This window comes from Tiliqua scincoides, chromosome 12 (assembly GCF_035046505.1).
Source record: "Tiliqua scincoides isolate rTilSci1 chromosome 12, rTilSci1.hap2, whole genome shotgun sequence".
In the NCBI taxonomy this organism is placed as follows: Eukaryota; Metazoa; Chordata; class Lepidosauria; order Squamata; family Scincidae; genus Tiliqua; species Tiliqua scincoides.
The window spans coordinates 18,166,933-18,186,684 of record NC_089832.1 but is presented as its reverse complement, the minus strand read 5'-3'; the positions used below and the strand labels follow the sequence as shown (position 1 = coordinate 18,186,684).

Below are 19,752 nucleotides of genomic sequence, written 5' to 3'. Positions count from 1 at the left end.
AAATGATTTGGCAGCTGACTTGCCTGCCTGGTGCGAAGGTTGAGGATATCACTTCTCGACTTGACAGGCTGGTAGATAGTGCTGGGGAGGAGGTAGTGGTTGTGGTGCATGTCTGCACCAACGATGTGGGCAAGTGTAGCTGGGAGGTTCTGGAGGCCAAATTTAGGCTTTTAGGCAGGAAGCTGAAAGCCAGGACCTCAAAGGTAGCATTCGCGGAAGTGCTACCTGTTCCACGCGCAGGGCCAGCTAGGCAGGCGGAGATCAGGGGTCTCAATGCGTGGATGAGATGGTGGTGTAGGGAGGAGGGCTTTAGATTCGTTAGGCACTGGGGAACGTTTTGGGACAAGCGGGGCCTGTACAAGAGGGACAGGCTTCACTTGAACCAGAATGGAACCAGACTGTTGGCACATAACATTAAAAAGGTGGCAAAGCAGCTTTTAAACTGATCCCTGGGGGAAGGCCGACAGGAGCCGAGGGGCATCCGGTTCGGGACTCCTCATCCCTATGGGACGAGGATGGGGAGGTTATAGAACAACAAGACAAAGGCAGAGTAGGAGAAGAAATGGGGAATGGTAGAGTGATGGGATGTGATAGACGGCTTGGTACAATGAGAGGATTCAGGGGTAAAGGAGTGAATAAGCAGCCCATCCTGGGGCATTCCGTGTACAAATGCTTTTATGCAAATGCCTGAAGTCTCTGAGCAAAGATGGGAGAACTGGAATGTCTGGTGACAAGGGAAAACATTGACATAGTGGGCATAACGGAAACCTGGTGGAATGTGGAGAATCAGTGGGATACCGCAATCCCAGGCTATAAACTCTACAGGAGGGACAGGGAGGGGCATGTTGGAGGTGGGGTGGCTATTTATGTTAAGGAAGGGATAGAATCCAGCAAAGTAGAGATTGAAGGTGGGTCCGACTCCATAGAATCTCTGTGGGTTAAATTACCAGGCCTTAGGAGTGATGTAATACTGGGGGCGTACTATCGTCCTCCAGATCAGAAACCAGAAGGGGACCTTGAAATGAGGAAATGGATCAGGGAGGTGACCAGGAGGGACAGGGTTGTAATCATGGGGAACTTCAATTATCCTCATATTGACTGGGTCAATTTTTGTTCCGGTCCTGAAAAGGAGACTGGATTCCTTGACATGTTAAATGACTGTGCCTTAGAGCAGCTAGTCATGGAGCCCACCAGAGGACAGGTGACTCTGGATTTAATATTGTGCGGTACTCAGGACCTGGTTAGAGATGTCAGTGTTACTGAGCCATTGGGGAACAGTGATCATGCTGCGATCCGTTTCGACATGCATGTCGGGGGAAGAATACTGGGCAAATCTCTCACAAAAACCCTTGACTTCCGACAAGCGGACTTCCCTCAAATGAGGAGGCTGGTTAGAAGGAGGTTGAAAGGGAAGGTAAAAAGAGTCCAGTCTCTACAGAGAGCATGGAGGTTGCTCAAATCAACAGTAATAGAGGTCCAGCGGAAGTATATACCGCAAAGGAAGAAGGGCTCAACTAAGTCCAGGAGGGTGCCCACATGGCTAACCAGCAAAGTTAGAGAGGCCATAAAGGGCAAGGAAGCTTCCTTCCGTAAATGGAAGTCTTTACCTAATGAGGAGAATAAACAGGAACATAAATTGTGGCAAAAGAAATGTAAGAAGGTGATACGGGAGGCCCAGCGAGACTATGAGGAACGCATGGCCAGCAACATTGAGGGTAATAATAAAAGCTTCTTCAAACATGTTAGAAGCAGGAAACCTGCCAGAGAAGCGGTTGGCCCTCTGGATGGTTAGGGAGGGAAAGGGGAAATAAAAGGAGACTTAGAGATGGCAGAGAAATTGAATGAGTTCTTTGCATCTGTCTTCAGGGCAGAAGACCTCGGTCAGATACCGCTGCCCGAACGGCCCCTCCTAACCAAGGAATTAAGTCAGATAGACGTTAAAGGAGAAGATGTTTCAGACCTAATTGATAAATTAAAGATCAATAAGTCACTGGGCCCTGATGGCATCCACCCAAGAGTTATTAAGGAATTGAAGAATGAAGTTGCTCTTGACTCTTGACTAAAATATGCAACTTGTCCCTCAAAACGGCTATGGTACCAGAGGATTGGAGGATAGCAAATGTCACGCTGATCTTTAAAAAGGGAGAGGGGGGACCCAGGAAGCTATAGGCCGGTCAGCCTAACATCTATACTGGGTAAGATGGTGGAATGCCTCATCAAAGATAGAATCTCAAAACACATAGATGAACAAGCCTTGCTGAGGGAGAATCAGCATGGTTTCTGTAAGGGTAAGTCTTGCCTCACAAACCTTTTAGAATTCTTTGAAAAGGTCAACAGGCATGTGGATGCGGGAAAACCCATGGACATTATATATCTGGACTTTCAGAAGGCGTTCGACACAGTCCGTTACCAAAGGCTACTGAAAAAACTCCACAGTCAGGGAATTAGAGGGCAGGTCCTCTCCTGGATTGAGACCTGGTTGAAGACCAGGAAACAGAGAGTGGGTGTCAATGGGCAATTTTCACAATGGAGAGAAGTGAAAAGCGGTGTGCCCCAAGGATCTGTCCTGGGACTGGTGCTTTTCAACCTCTTCATAAATGACCTGGAGACAGGGTTGAGCAGTGAAGTGGCTAAGTTTGCAGACGACACCAAACTTTTCTGAGTGGAGACCAGAAGTGATTGTGAGGAGCTCCAGAAGGATCTCTCCAGACTGGCAGAATGGGCAGCAAAATGGCAGATGCGCTTCAATGTCAGTAAGTGTAAGGTCATGCACATTGGGGCAAAAAATCAAAACTTTAGATATAGGCTGATGGGTTCTGAGCTGTCTGTGACAGATCAGGAGAGAGATCTTGGGGTGGTGGTGGACAGGTCGATGAAAGTGTCGACCCAATGTGCGTTGGCAGTAAAGAAGGCCAATTCTATGCTTGGGATCATTAGAAAAGGTATTGAGAACAAAACGGCTAATATTATAATGCCGTTGTACAAATCGATGGTAAGGCCACACTGGAGTATTGTGTCCAGTTCTGGTCGCCACATCTCAAAAAGGATATAGTGGAAATGGAAAAGGTGCAAAAGAGAGTAAGATGATTGCTGGGCTGGGGCACCTTCCTTATGAGGAAAGGCTATGGCGTTTGGGCCTCTTCAGCCTAGAAAAGAGACGCCTGAGGAGGTGAACATGATTGAGACATACAAAATTATGCATGGAAAGGGTAAAGTGGATAGGGAGATGCTCTTTACACTCTCACATAACACCAGAACCAGGGGACATAGAGTGTTGGGAGAGTTAGGACAGACAAAAGAAAATATTTCTTTACTCAGTGTGTGGTTGGTCTGTGGAACTCCTTGCCACAGGATTTGGTGACGCATCTGGCCTGGATGCCTTTAAAAGGGGATTGGACACGTTTCTGGAGGAAAAATCCATTACGGATTACAAGCCATGATGTGTATGCGCAACCTCCTGATTTTAGAAATGGGCTATGTCAGATGCAAGGGAGGGCACCAGGATGAGGTCTCTTGTTATCAGGTGTGCTCCTTGGGGCATTTGGTGGGGCCGCTGTGAGATACAGGAAGCTGGACTAGATGGGCCTATGGCCTGATCCAGTGGGGCTGTTCTTATGTTCTTAACTACAATTCCCAGGAGGCCTTGCAGGTCTCTTGTTACCTGGTGTGCTCCCTGGGGCATTTGGTGGGCCACTGTGAGATGCAGGAAGCTGGACTAGATGGGCCTATGGCCTGATCCAGTGGGGCTGTTCTTATGTTCTTATGGCAGGTTACTTTCCCTGCTGATGGCCTGGAGACCCCTGGTTTTTAGAGCAAGCTTTCCAAGATAGTTGACCCACATAAGGGGCTTGAGCTCCTGTCCTAGCAATGGCCAATCCTCTCTTGAAACGAGTCATTTAAACACTTCAGGAGTGGAGGTGGAAGGAAGAGTCAATGAGTGTGGCTTTGTTCAGGTGGAGTTTGTGCCCCACTGCTGGACTGATTATTATTTTTTTAAGCCCAGAATAATGCCCATTTTTCCAGAGCTGATTCTAGGCACCAGCAATTGACCATATTCAGTATATGGACATTTGGGTTGTATGGCCACACGACTAAATGCAGAATTTCCCAGGAACTAAGAACCTGCATCTCGTTAAGAATGGAAACAGTATGGAATAACTTTAGGGTAGAAAGTTTATAAAATACAGCGGGCAAAAGCCCAAGGGAAATTTGTAATAACACTAGACAGGGCAAAGGGCCCCATATCTGTCCATGGCTCAGACTGCCCCATATGGCCAATATGGAGAATGCTGGCTGTATTCGGTGTAGTGGGGGAGGGGGAGAGACTGTATGTGTTCCTTAATAATGCAGGATTTCATCCCATACCACATCATAGCATCTTCTTAGATACCTACTTGAGCATTTGATGGGCCTAAACTATGCGGTTGCAGGAAGCTTCAGCTAAAAGAAGGAATTTGATGGGACACTTCTTTCTTGGTGTTCAAGACTGTTCCTGTTTGGAGTGAGCATCTATGAAAGAGTCTCCTCCCTGTCTCTTCGAAATGGGAACTTGCACTGGAAACGTTGGACTTGTCTGAAACGTTACATTTCTGGCTAAAGATATATTTGGAGATAGACCTCATAGTCTAGGCAGGCGAAGGCTGCCTGGTGAGTAACTGTTAGCTGTTTCCAAGCAATCTGCCTGTTGGGCAGTTACTCAGCAGAACTGATGAGCTGTCCAAAGAACTTGGTGTGCCCCACCCAGAGCTTGGTCTTTATATATGGTGCTTCCAAGTCTGTTTCTATAGCTTGTTCTCTTGTGGGGCAGGGTACCTATCGCGCAACTAGTTTGTTTTGACTAAATTGCTTTTAGAGCCGTTTCCCAGCTTTTTTGTAGAAAGGAACAAAAATAGAAGAATATCTGAAGCTGCCTTCTGTGGAGTCGGGCTATTGGTACATCTAACTCAATATTGTCTTCTGACTGGCAGTGGTTTCCAGGGTCTCCAGTGGACATCTCTCCCAGCCTTACCTAGCGATGCTTTCTAGAGGTTGAATGTGGTGCCTTTTACATATGAAGTATGTAGGCTACCACAGAATTAAAGCAAAATTCTGTTGTGGCACAGTTTGGTGCACTGAGACAAAAGCTGTATTTTAAAGACTTCCTTGAACTTTGATAACCTATGTTTGCCATTTCTCCAGCTCTATGCTGACTGTCTAATAAGTCTGTGAAATGTTAAGTTGCCTGGGTCTGTTGTCTTAACTTGCAGGCCAAAATCATTAGACTAGCTAGGTCACAAACATGTGCTTAAGGTCTCCAGGGTTTTAGGAGATCCACAGCTCTTCAACTTGTCCTTCCTCTTTTTGGCTTACTGCTGTTGATGCCTCCTTTTCTAACCTTGGGAGCAACAAGACATCTGCAAGTGTGTGGTTTCAACCTTGCACTTGCTGAGAACAAGAACTTGCAAGGGTGTGTGTGCGTGCTTGTCTCTTCCTGTACCTCATCAGTCCTCCCCTACATTGACATTCTGAGAGGAATACCAAATTGAGAATCGCTCATAACACCTAGTTGGGCCCTTGCATCTAGGTGCAAGTGGTTTTGTTCAAAGGTGGAATAATATGGAACAGAAGGATTGTGCCAGTATTAACAGCATTGACATAGCCTATTGCACCAGTACTAGGTTCAGTAGAAGTTTCTGCAGGGTGTGGGGAGTGCAGGAGGGCTGAGAAGAGGCTTAGAAATGAGATGGAAGAAGAAGAGGTGAAGTGAAATGCCCTTCTCTCCACCCCACACAATCACAGTTCGCTCTACCAAGGACACTGCCTTTTTCTTCTGAATTTTCTGAAGAGACCATCCTTGTTCTGAAGCTCTTCTTATAGCCTTTGCTGAGACTGGTTCAACAGTTGAAGCCCCTATTCCAAGGGTAGCTGAACTGTTGAGGACTTTAGATAGTGACATTTTGTGTTCTGGTTTTGTGCAGTTGGACTGTGGTGTGGTCTGTAAGCAAAGTTTCAAAAGCTGCTTTGGTAGAGTCTCCCATTCCCTGTCCAAGTGATTGTTGGCTATGTTTCCTAGTGATACTCATCTAGACAGTTACTCATAGCTCATCTTGCAGGGAAGCCCGTGGGAATCTACCAATGTACTCCTTTTGCTTTATGGATATTCTATAGAGAAGCACCTGATGTGGCAGGAGGCTGTTAAGGATGCTGACATAAGAGTGGAAGAATCCCCAATGATGTCTCAGGATGGACTTGGCATTCAGATTGAGACACAGGGGAATAGAACCTAGGTCGTTTAGCACTCCAAGATAACTTAATAGTGGTTTTCTTTCTCCTAGAATATGTGGACACTCCTGTGCCTGTATGATTTGAGATAAGGTGAATGCACACAGTATTCCATGTCCTATCAGTGATAAAAACTGTCTTCTGTCCAATTGCCCTGAAATTTGGCATGGAATAACTAGATTGATTGTTGCATCCCACTTGGTGCGTATCTGTTGAAGTATGAGGGGACAGAACCATTTATAACCTTAGCTCAATCTTAAGGATTTCTAGTGGACTTTTAACATTTCACCATGAATTCAGTTCATGGTGAAATATATATGGCCCTGAAATATTTTCAAAAGTTCCTCTCTTTGTTTGGAAGTGTTCTGAAAAATGTCAAGTGTTTTGTGTTGGTTTTTTTTTTGTTTTTGTTTTTGCATTTTTCATCTTTTTAATGTCTTTCTTTTCAATGCTCTGTTGGCATGATGATGGTAAGGTGTGTGGATGTGGGTGGGGAATGACCATCTGAATTTAAACCTCTTCTGTTCTTCAACAAACACCATTTGTCCAAACTTCCTGAAACTTGGTGTAGGGTAACTAGAAGTCACAGCCCACTACCTCTCATATTTTGGTGAAGATCCATAGTGAAATGGGTGAGATTAACAGCTCTTTGACTCTTACCCAGCAGAAGAGTATTTCCAGTTGCTTCTTGGGACACTTAATAGGGTGGCCAACCCCTGGGAGCCTACAGTAAGTGGGAAGATCGCTGGAGGCAAGGATGAGGCAGAACTTCCCATTGCTGTGAAACCATTCAGTCATCTTTATTCAGAGTGTATTCAGAGGAGCTCACTCCAAGATAGAATGCATGGATTGCATCACACTTGAGAGCAAGCCCTGTTGTGCTTGTTTTTGAGTTAATGCATGTCATAGTGCAGTTGTGTTTCTATCTAGCTGCAAGACTGATTTTTAGGATGGTTCAGTCTTCACCCTTAATTTTCAGTAGGTTTTGTTTGGGGGTAAGGTGAGAGGATTACTGGAACATGAATCTTTCCAAATTGCTCATTCTCTTATCTGTGTGTTGTCCAAATGTGCAATCCTATACATGCTTACTTGGAAGCAAGTTCCATGTCTTCATTGGAGCTTACTCAGGTAAGTGTTTAGGATTGGGGCCTTAGTCAGCTTTCTTCAGCTATTTTAAATGTCACTCTTGTTGGCATCCTTCAGTCTTGGAAGACTATGGTGTCACGCTCTGAATGGTGGCTCTGGAACAGAGTGTCCTCTCCAGTGCGCAAAGCCTGGGTAAAGTAGATATGGAGGATAGACTGTTATCCATGCAGCAGATCTCCACGTCACTGAAATGGTCCAGTGGAAAGGCAGAGGCCAATACGGTTGGTTCCAGCGGTGTCGCAGGAGTTGCCAGAATGTGACTGTGTTCAGCCATGAACTGCCTCAGGGACTCCGGCTCTGGATTTTGCCTCGAGGTTGACTCCTGAAGCCTTTTCCGTAACTGGATGTAGCCACAAGGCAGTGGAGGTTTGGGATCAGAGTTTCCCTTCTCTCAGATGAGCTGCCTTCCCAGGCTGACGAGTCCCATCTACCCGGTGGCTGTTTAGTCGCCTCTTATGACAAGTACAGCCAAACCGAGGGCCTATTCTTATCCCCAGCCCCCAGGGGAATGTCACTACACTTAAAAAAAAAAAGTCACTACTCTTAAAAAAAAATAAAAAATCAAGCCCATAGCATTGACAATCAGCAATCTTATCTCTTGCAACAGCTACAGGAAAATAAAGGGGAGGGCCCCTGAAGTTTCTATTTACGAGAGAGGAAATGGCAAAAATAGAGGAATTGGACCCTTAACACAAGCTCACGGAGAAGTGTTGGCAGCGAGCAGTTCCATAAATATGTAAAGGCGAGTGTTGGAGGTCACCGGTAACTACTCAGATTTGTTGGCTCAAAGGAGGAGCCAGCATCCTGCTGGGGTGACTGCTCAGTAAAAACGGAAGTCACCATGTCCTGACTAATCTTGTCCCCACCTCCAGTTGCAGAGGAGTTATTGATGGCTCCAGGATCTGCAAGCAAAATTTCCCCAGGATTGTCAAGTTGTGACTAGGGTGCTCTGAGTGGTGGGTCTCTTGGCAAGTGCAGAGCTACTCAGGAGCGCCAAGCTGGCACACCTACATTGCAGCCACCCATGCTAAAAGGTGGTCTTGCCTCCAGTTTGCTGAGCCAGGGAGATGGAAGCCCAGGACAGCTTGCGCCAAAGCCAGGCTGCTACCTTTTTTATGGCATTGATGCTGCAGGTTGCCTGCCTGTGCCCCTAAGTGCTGCTTGGGAAGCTTCTGGCCCCAACACTTAATTAAAGCAGAGATTGCAAATTCCATGCTTGTATGATACCTGTGGCTGATCCATGGGCTTGCCTGTGTAGAAACCTATACAAGGCAACAATGTACTCTTGCCACATCTTTGCTTGTGATAGTTTCCTTTATTCACTCTGTCCCAAAGAATCATGTCTCCCTCTTCTCCCACCCACATAGCTTGTGCGAGTGGGACAGCAGTAACCTTGTGTGCACCTGTAGAAAATGTTCCCCAAATGGAGGTGACGTTGCACTGGTTTTGGTGCTGCATGAGAGAATGCAGAAGGCAAAATTGACTTTGAATGGAATGGAGCAAATTAAACTGGAGCTTAGATGGCCCTGCCCTCCCTCTAATTTCATCACACTGGAGTGCAAGCGCCTGGCATCCTTATGAATGAAATGCTGGATACAGCTGCGTTTTATCAGCATAGCCAAGACGACTGGGCCTGGCTCTCTTCCTGAGAATAATCGTGATTTCTTGAAGGACTGTCTCTCAACAGGGCAGGCCTCGTTTCCTGTTCAGTGGGCTGAGTGCTGAGTGCAGCTGGGGTGGGCACATGAAGGCCAGAGAATGAATGTGGCCCCCTGCAGTGTTGTGCAAAATAGCCTGATCGCAGAAGCCGGTTCCTTCTGGATTGTGACTGAACTCTTTATTGTCATTAATAGTAGCTTTGGCTGGTGTTGCAGTGATAGGCAGGATTGTGGAATCTGTTGGTGTGTTTTCTTTAGCGTGAGATCAGTGGAGGGGCTTCTCTGTTTCAGCTGTTCTCTGGGGAGCTACCCTTGTTGAAAGTAGGGCCCTCCTTTCTGGTGGTTTGAGTGAGGTATAATGCTGTACTTGGAACGAACTGCATCGAGAGCCAGAACACTGTCGTGATTCTGGTGTTGCTTAGGCCTGGAAGATGCAGGTTTAAATCCCTGCCCAGTCATGAAACTTCCTATGTGACTTTGGACCAGTCACTCTTGGCCTCACCTACCTCACAGGGTTGTTGTATGAAAGGAGGGGGAGGAACTATGTATACAACCCGTGAGCTCCTTGGAGGAAGGGGCAGTATAAAAATGTAAGAAATGGATAAACCATTGCGCATTGTGCTTTGGTATGAATGTTTCCACCAGCTGTGGTACTGCAGAACAAGCTTGTTGCCTTCTGGCTTCATGTTGAGTAATGGGGGGGAGATCTAACATGACACTGTATACAAACAATCTGTGTTTTTCTTGGGCTCTCTACCCAGGGCTGCTCTGATGTGAAGCTAGTGTGTCATCCTCTCTGTGAATTGCAAGAAGAAGGTGGTCAAGTTCTGTGTGTAGTACGTGAGCCCTAATGAACGCAGCAGAGGCCCTTGGTAGCTGCTACTGCTGGGAAAATCCAGTAAAGCTTGCTCTAATGGGAGGGCAGCAAGAGCTGGTGGGAAGAGAGGGGTGGCTTTTCCTGCTTCTCAGCAAGTGCTTTCCTGACTGCTGCAGTAATGCCAAGGATGGTTCTTGTCAGAAAATAATTGAAGCCCACAAACTAGTATGTTGCACAGAGGAAGCTTCTTGGTCCACTTGGCTCGGCAGTGCCTATTCTCCAGGTTTCGGAAAGGGAGGCCTCTCCCTAGTCCTAACTGGACATGGTCCCAGTGACGGAACCCGAACCATCTGTGTTACGAGTATGTGCAGAAACACGAAGCTACTTTGTGACGGCCCAGGCAGTGTTCACCAAGTGCCTGTGATGCTTGGGTGTCTGCAGTCAAAGAGCCATGTGGATCAGGATGGGAAAGGGTTTGGTGATCCAGCAAGCTCTTATCACGGGTGGAGGGTGCAGCATCCCAACAGAAAAAGCTAATTTGAGAACACAATTAGCATTCACATAGCATTGCAGAACTCTCTGTTACCCTGCACATGCCCAGTCTTGTCTGATCTGGGAAGCTAAGCAGGGTCAGGCCTGGTTAGTACTTGGATGGGAGACCGCCTGGGAATACCAGGTGCTGTAGGCTTATACCATGATCTGGGAAGCTAAGCAGGGGCAGGCCTGGTTAGGACTTGGATGGGAGACTGCCTGGGAATACCGGGTGCTGTAGGTTTATACCATGATCTCAGAAGCTAAGCAGGGTCAGGCCTGGTTAGTACTTGGATGGGAGACCGCATGGGAATACCGGGTGCTGTAGGCTTATACCATAGTCTTTCGAGACTGAAGGTTGCCAACCAGCATTGCAGAGCATTTAGAGCTTCTCTTTTTTAGTCATGCTTGCAGCCGTGTAAGGGGTCCCCTGATTCTTGGTATGGGGTGGGGGAGGTGGGTGGAGGTTGGGAGAGTGACCTGCCTAAGGTCATTGGTGAGTTTCTGGAGCAGGTCTGAATAGGGACCTCTCTAGGACGCAATTTAGCATATTGCCCATTGGAGTTGCAATAGCTGTTTTGTTCAAAAAGGGTATCGATTCCAGGGAGCAAAACTGTGTATTGAGCAAAACTTGCATAAGCTGGAAGGGCACCCAGTCTCTGGGCCCTTCTAGAGAATTGTTTGGATGCATGGTTTGCTCATGCTCTAGTGCTTACACAGTGTTGTCACTGGTCTGCCCTTCCTGTGTTCATCATCCATACTTCCCCATGCTATATTTTTTGGTGGGGAAGAAAATCATTGTTTAACCTTGGAGCCAAAAAGCATTGCAGTAGCCACAAAGCACAGATGCTTAAAAGTGTGCTTCTAGATAGGTTTTTAGATAGACATGAATTTGACCTAATTGTTTGGGCAGCCATCTGAGCACATGAGGAGTTTCAGTGATGCTGGTGCATGTCCACCGAAATTGGTAAAGAAGGAATGAAAGGGGGTGGTTGTGTGTGTGTGTGTGTGGGGGGGTGACTTAGTTGTTGGGCACTATGGAATGCCCATAAATGTGGATAAAAAATTGTATTGCCTTGGCATTTCATACACCATACAACAGTGAATGGCATGGAAGCAGTGATGCAGTTCCACACTTATCTTCATGTGCAAAGGCATCTACTGGGTGGTGCTTCACCCACGTCTGGAAGAGCCCCTGTTGGTGGGTCATGCAATTGAATTTACCTAAGGTGGCTTGAGAAGCAACAGCATGAATATGAATATTGGGGGAGCAACATGACTACTGGGTTGGACTCCTTGGGAACTTTCCTAGGTAGCCATGCGGAGGGTTAAGCATGTGGTGTGTGTGTTTTGCAGGTTGTCCTTGGCAGCCAGGGAGGCTCTGTTTCCTGATGAGCTTAGGGATATGAAAAGCCCCCCTTCAGACTGGCTGCGAGGAGGTTGGGTTTAATTAAACGTAATCCCTTCAGCAATTGCAAGCACTTTCATATGACTGCAGGCCAGGACGTTCTCCTTCTGACACTCCAAATACCAAAGAGAGCAGTGGAGAAGGGGAAGGGCTGTTTATTCCTGGCCTTTTGGGGTGTGGGGGCAGTGGAAGCACATGGGCCATCTTTAAACCTTTGGGAGGTCAGGCTGAAATGCCTTGGGGGTAGGGAGGGAGCGACCGCATTGGACTCAGGGTGCTGGTTTCAACCTTCTATAATCCTAAATGATTTGGGAGTGATCCCTTAAGGGCTACTGCCCGCCATAAGAATTTGTTAGCCCTGCTGCTTGAGGTGGGTGACCTGCTTTGGAATGTGCCCCTCCCAGTGCCAACTCTGGGACCCAATAAAGGCCACCAACCTTTGCTTGGCCTATGGTGCCCTGGTGGTTTCGGTGTTCGTTCATTTGACCAACTGCCGGTTCTGCTGCTGCTGCGGCTACCACTTTACGCTCACTTAATTAAAATAATCATGTTCCTCGAAGCCTTAACTACCAGAAGGCCAGGGTTTAAATCCTTCCTAATTCAGAAAAAGAAAGAAAACTCACCCTGGTTTCTTTGAGCTCTGTCCTTCCAAAGCATGTGTAGAAAATATGCAGTTCTTCGACTTGGCCTCTCCCTGGGAGTGCCTGACAGTTCTGTTGCTTCGATAAGAGAACAGTATTTGTGGGTTATGGAGCATGAGTCCTAGTTGATAGTGTAGGGTGCCTCTGCTTTCCAGTCATGTTGGGGCTGGTGCACAGTCATGGGGACAAGCTGAATGCCCCTTCCTGTTACGTCCTCTCACACTCCTGCAATGAGCAGCATGACCAGGGCCACATTATTGGTGCCGTAAGAGATCACCTGGATCAGACAGAGGTCAGTCGGAGGTTTCTGTTCCTCAGCGGCCAGTTGGGTGCTTTGAGGCTGCCCAACTGAAAGTATGCACAGCAGCTGACTTTGGAAGCTGAGCGGGTAGCTCCAACTGAGTTGGCTAAAGGCAAGCAAGTCCAACACAAAGGGTCGCCAAACCCTTGTAGTCCGTGGCTCTTGACTAATGCAGTTGCTGAACAGGAAGGTCAGCTGCTTTCTCTCCAATCAATTCCAAGTAATTTGGTGTCTTGAGTGCATGGCTGAGGCACCATAAAGCTGTTTTTGCCTACCCCAGACTGGCAAGGGAGGGAAGGCACGTGCAGTCGTTTTCAGGTGTTAAAAATTGTTCACTTGTGTTTAATAAAGTGACCCAAGTGCAATCTGGTGTCTTTGTTGGGGAGTATGAGGGTAAATAGAATGACGGATACAGGGGAGTGGCAGCAAGACGCAAGCATCTTGCATGCTCTGTGAGGCATCTGGTGGGCCACTGCGAGATGCAGGAAGCTGGACTAGATGGGCCCTGGGTCTGATCCAGCAGGGGGGTTCTTGTGTACAGGTTCCTTTCTGTTCCCTTTTCCTGCAGGGGCAGGGAAGGGAGGGTGTATTCTTTAGACTAGCATGTGGTGGGGGGGGAGTGAACCTTGGCTTGCCGCCCCTGTTCTTGCTCCTAAGTGGGGTGCAATATGTTCAGTGGGGTGTGAGGAAGAAGAAAAGGCAATGCGTACCTGGAATGTAGCAGTGCTGTGTTAACCGCAGAGTAACGCAGGGCCCGGGAAACGGTTTAGAACAATGAGAGCACCTTGTTTTGTGGTCGGGAGCCAGCCAGGGTGGGTAGGTGTGGAAAGTATACCAGGAATGCAGAACTCCTTAAGGGTCCTGTCAACCAGCAGGCTTAATAGATAGTGGTACCAGGCAGCCTATAGCGCACATTCCCCAGATAGCTGCTGCTGCTGCTGCTGCTGGGGTGAGGGACGTTGCAAAGCTGTCTGTTCAGGCAACAACAGGGCTTTGCAGCAGGCCACTGTGTGGAGCAGGAACTGGCTCACAGGGCTGTGAAGGGAGCCCTTTTCTCCCTGCAGGGCTGCCCTTGGCAAGAGGAACTTCTGGGCAGGCCATTGTACAAGCCCTTTCATAATTGCATCCCTCCCCCTGCCTCCCCCTTCCCCCCACACACTGGGCAGGAATGCACTGGTCACTGTTCACCCAACAGCAGACTCTGAGGAATCTGGACTCCTGGCTCCTTCCTGTAGCTGATGTCATAAACTAGACAGTGTAGCTGCTGGTTTCCTTTTTCCTCTGGGCGTGAAGGCTGCTTGGAGTCTCTTTGGCTGGAGATGGTTCCCTCTTTCTGCCCCAGGAGCTCACGGCCATTCGAAAGAGGTCCCCTTGCTTGGACAGTCACTTCTGCATTCTGGTCAACATTCTGTTAAAGGGGGTTGTTGTAATGTTTAAACAGCTATTGGCTCAGAGAGAACAAAAAGGTGTGCTGGACCAAATAGTCACCTGCCTCCCCCCACCCCAATGGCTCTACAGTGTTGTGTGTGTTTAATTATTTTACTTAATGTTTTTATACATTATACTATTTTTAATTTGATTTTTACCTTGCCTTTCTCCTCAAAGGGCACTGAAGAAAGCCAACAGCCAATTAAAATATATTTTATTGTGGAAGTTTGTAAGCTGCCTTGGGTGTTTGCTTCCACATGGGAGAGGCGAGATATACATTTTTAAAAATAAATAAATACTCACTGTGGGCAGACTCCCTTTCTTTCTAGCCTGGCAATTTTCAACCTTTTTCATCTCACAGCACACTGACAAGACACTAAAATTTTCAGAGCACATCATCAGTTTTTTGAAAATCAACAAGGCACACTGTGCTGCTGGCCAGAGGGTTTACATCCCCCATGGCTCTTCTAGTTACCTGTCCCCAAACTCTCGCAGCACACCTGGGGACCATTTGCGACCCACCAATGTGCTGCAGCACACTGGCTGAAAACAGCTGTTCTAGGCTGTGTGAGAAAACTGGTGATTTCTTCAAAGTCTGCCTGCTAGACCTTCTGCAGTCTACCCCAGACTATTCAGAATTGGTCTGCGCTTCAGAGTCTTGGTTCTCAGTATTGTTATAAACAGCAGTGGCTGGGAAAGTCTACAATATTTTTAACCACCTTTCTGTTAGCAAAGCCAATTTTAAATATGCAGTGAGGCCTGAAGACCCTTCTGTTTAGACAAGCCTTCTGAGTTCCTGGCCTTTTTAACATCTCTTAATATTTTTTAACATCTGTTTACAGGCCTGATCCTTTTTTAATTTGCTGCGCTATGCTCTTATCTGACTAGTTTTTATCTGACTACCGTTTTTATAATATGTTACAATATGTTATTTTTTATCTGTTTTAAACTGTGTTTTTAATGTGTTTTAACCTTGTTTTGTAAGCCCCCTTGAGTCCCTTTGGGGAGAAAGGCGGGGTAAAAATAAAGTATAATAATAATAATAATATGCAGGGCAGGATTGACAGGATAAAATACTTGTATGGATGTTGGTTTAGGCTTCCTTGTCCTTAACTTTCTGGTATTTTGGGGTGTCCTGTGTAGAGCAGAATGCTGGGAGTAAAAATTTGCCTTGCAAAACAAGGCAGATAATGAACTTCTAGTCAGGACTTGTACAGGGAAAAAGGAAAAATGGCATGATGAAAATGGTGCAGAAATGGGCAAAAGTTTTGCAGTTGCATAACTTGCTCTCTGCGGCAGGCACTGGCATTCAATTGTAATGCCTTTACGTGACCTACAAAACACCGGTTTGAAGCATGCAAAAAGGATAGGTTTGGGAGTGCAGCAGCAGTGGGTAGCTAGGAAGCCACAACTGTGGGGGTGAGACTGTCGTGCATGATACACCTGGTTGCATGGTAGGTGAGCTCGAATGGAGCTAGTTGAGGAATCTTTGTCTCACCTCTTCAAAACACCTTTGTGGGCAGTTGGCAGCGGGCTGCCAGCCCTGGGCAACCTCTGATTGTTGAATTCATCTGAAGATGTGCTTGGAGATGGCGTTCGAACATTCCCAAGAAGTCTATGAGAACAGGCATTACGACTGCCACACACAATCCTTTTCGACAGAATCTTCAAAGCATTTAAATTTACAGGAGCCCAGTAATGAAGTCCCCCCCCCCCCATTAATGCCAGTATTGCAGATTGTGGCTTGCCTAAGACCACCAAGTCAACTTGTGGCAGAAATCCATTTCTTGACTCCTGTGCTTAACCATCACTCCAGCAAAGGCACTGAAACTTCAGAGCAAGATTTTACAGCATCCCTCCCCAAGCAGTGAAATGCATATGTCTTAAATATTTATATCTTGCCTCCTACCCCCCCCCCAAAAAAAAAAATCCTAGGGTGCCCAGGGTGGCTTACAGAAGATTTTTTTTTTCCCATATAGGTAAAATGCAGTTGGGAGAGCTGTAAGGCCAAATAAGATGTGCAATAATTTGGATGAAGGGCAGTACACTTGATCAACTTAGAGCTTTGTCTAAAACAGAACACTGCAAGGACTTTCAGACTAAAATATTTTATATTGGCTTGATAGTGGCTTCTTGACAAAAGTATCAAGCGTTGTGCTATTCTGAACATCATGGGACAGTGTCTAGAAATGTGCTATTTCTTTGGCTGGTGCAAGGCCTGTGTGTGTAGTTTCCCAATACTGTCTCCTATAGTACAATCTTCCAATCTCTTGGTAATGGTCTTGGGGGCAATTTGTTGTGTTGGCTGTTGCCTTTGGTTTTAACTCTTTGAAGTATCAGATAAAAAATAAAACCAGTATTAGTATGTAAGGCTTAAAATGACAGGGAACTAAAACAGAAAGCAGAGCCTTCTACAAGAATAAGCTTCATACAACTCAACTCCTCGCTTCTCTTCCCCAAGTTCTCTTAAGTATGGGGAACTGAAACAATTGCACGTTCTTCCCATGCCTTTGTTATCCACCCTTTCCTCCTGATAGCTGGATTAATCCCCTTGAGACAGGGTCCTGCCCTCTCTCTTTCACTCTTTCGCACCATGTATGTGGATACTGTTGGCAACCTTCAGTCTCGAAAGACTCTGGTATTGCGCTCTGAATGGTGGTTCTGGAACAGCGTCTAGTGTGGCTGCAAAGGCCAATTCAGGAGTGACAATCCCTTCCACACTGGGAGCAAGTGCAGTCTGTCCCTGGTCTGTCTCCCTGGCTATGGGCCTTCCTTCTTTGCCTCTTTGCCTCAGACTGTTGGCCAAGTGTCTCTTCAAACTGGGAGAGGCCATGCTGCACAGCCTGCCTCCAAGCGGGCCACTCAGAGGCCAGGGTTTCTCACCTGTTGAGGTCCACTCCTAAGGCCTTCAGATCCCTCTTGCAGATGTCCTTGTATCGCAGCTGTGGTCTACCTGTAGGACACTTTCCTTGCACGAGTTCTCCATAGAAGAGATCCTTTGGGATCCGGCCAATAGTGGATAGTGCTATATAAAACTGAAGGAAGCACAATTGGCCAACAATAGGGAGGAGTCACTGAGTAGGGCGTATGCCTTGCATCCAGAAATTTCTGTGTTCAGCCTCTGACAGCATCTCTAGTTAAAAGGTTCTTGGGAAGCATGAGAGAGACCCCTTTGCGTGGATGCCCGGAGAGTTGTTGCCAGTGGGCAGTAGACTGAACTGGGCTAGCTGGACCAAGGGGTCTGACTATGTGAAAGGCAGTTTCATGTTCAGGCATGTCTCCCCACCATATCTGCAGATCTGGAATCTGCTGATTCAGTTATCCGTGTACCCCCTGGCCCATTAACATTGTGTAGAGGCCAACCACGGCGAAGCGCTTCTTCCTTCTACAGGTCCCTATAAGCATGTAAGCTTATAGTTTGAGACGTACAAAAGCTTTGTGACAAACAAAATTATGCAGGGGATGGATAGAGGGATTTTTCATTTCCCTGGTACACAACACCAGTACCAGGTAACAGCCACAAAAATTGAGTGTTGGGAGAGTTGGGACAGACAAAAAATTTATTCGCCTGGCATATTTTTTTTAGTAGACCTTTAATGGCATAAAACGCCTGGCATATAATTAATCTGTGGAACTGTGATGGATATGTACAACATCCTGATATTAGACTACCTCAAAATGCCAGATGCAAGGGAGGGTACCAGGATTGTTGATCCTTATCTTGTAAACACATGTTTAATTCAAGCCCACTTAAAATCGGGTCCCGTCTCACCTGCTGGTTAGCTGATCTAAGAGACCTTTCAAATTCTGGGCTTTGTACTGTCAGTACAGCACATCTTTCTTGGTCAGTGGTTTTATGGATGTTACATTGTCTTGGAGTAGTAACTTCTTCCTCCTTTATGTTCCAGATTAGTGTGCGAGTTACCACCATGGATGCAGAGCTGGAGTTTGCGATCCAGCCCAACACAACTGGGAAGCAACTGTTTGACCAGGTAAGGGGACTGTCTGCCTGTAAATGAAACACAGATAGTGCAAGTGAATGATATGGACCTTAATCTGCAGTGATTAACCTGTGGTGACTCATTTATGCACACAGTTAACTTGGTGCAGGATCAAAATTCTCCCTAGACCAGTGATTCCCAAACTTCTGACACCATGACCCACTTTTAAGAATGGCACTCTATCAGGACCCACCTAGCTTTACAAGCCTTTAAAAAAAGGGTTTCATGTCACCAGCTGCTCAAGCTTCTGTTTTTAACTTTAGTGGCGGGAGACCACATTCTGGAGCATTTGTTGAGCATTTATAAATGCCAAGGGGTATAGATATAATGGTGACACAACCGTGTTCATGCATTACTTCTACAGAGACCAATTCCGACAGCAAACATCATATATAGTACATCAGCAGTTCCCAAACTGTGCATCGGGACCCACTGGTGGGTTGTGACTTGATTTTTTGTGGGTCACCAAAGGGTGGTGGAAAGATCAGATAACTAATTGGCTCAAACCCTGAGGCTATTGAAAAATCAGCATACTGTATCTGCTAATTACCTGCAAAGATCTCAGCTTCTGCAGCTTGCAAACGTGTAAGTAGGGAGATAAATGTTTGAGAGTCTTTTTTCTGGTTATTGCTACTTATAAATAAATAACATTTTTTTCTAAATCATTTTTTAAAAGTCTGGTGAACCTAGGTGGGTCCCGATAAGAGTGTTTAAAAGAAGTGGGTCCTGCTGCTAAAAAGTTTGGGAATTTCAGCTCAATGAAAGTGTCAACTCAATGTGCGGCGACAGTGAAGAAGGCTAATTCTATGCTTGGCATCATTATAATGCCATTGTACAAATCAAGGGTAAGGCCACACCTGGAGTATTGTGTCCAGCTCTGGTCTCCACATCTCAAAAAGGATATAGCAGAAATGGAATAGGGCAAAAGGGCGACCAGAATTATTACAGGGCTGGGGCACCTCCCTTATGAGGAAAGACTACAGCGTTTGGGGCTCTTCCGTCTAGAAAAAAGGCGCCTGAGGGGGAATATGATTGAGACATACAAAATAATTCACAGGAAGGACAGCGAGGATAGAGAGATGCTCTTTTCCTTCTCACACAACACCAAAACCAGGGGACTTCTGCTGAAATTGAGTGTTGGGGGAGTTAGGACAGACAAAAAATATTTCTTTACTCTTATGCCAATATACATTTACCTCTGCTGAAAGAGAAGCATGACGACTTGGAATGGGGCGTAGTCTGAAACGGGACAGGCTCTTTTGCATCTTGTCTGCATTGCCAGCAGCTTTCAAAGACTCCTGCCCAGCTACTCAGTTTCCATTTGGCCAGTCTGGACTGAAGTGAACCTGGCCTTTGATGCGGAAGGCTGGTGTTCAAACCTTTTCATGCCACGACCCAAATAAATAAAAGACTGGGGACCCAACGCTGATCCTACCCACCTCTCCCCAGTCCCGCACCTTTTCCCCCTATCTCTTGTGTCTTCACATCACCCCCGTGGGGTAGCTGCCTTAGGAGCTGTGGGGCAAGATGGCGAGAAGATGCTTGCTGTGCAGGATGATA

At 46.6% G+C, this 19,752-nt stretch overlaps 1 protein-coding gene across 1 annotated transcript in view; it reads left to right on the top strand.

Annotated features, from left to right (window-relative positions):
* Window positions 1-19,752, top strand: part of MSN (moesin) — a 59,270-nt gene that overhangs the window by 13,806 nt on the left and 25,712 nt on the right. The window contains exon 2 of the mRNA XM_066639887.1: window positions 18,100-18,183. Coding sequence (XP_066495984.1) covers window positions 18,100-18,183 — 84 coding nt within the window. The remainder of the gene's footprint in view (window positions 1-18,099; window positions 18,184-19,752) is intronic.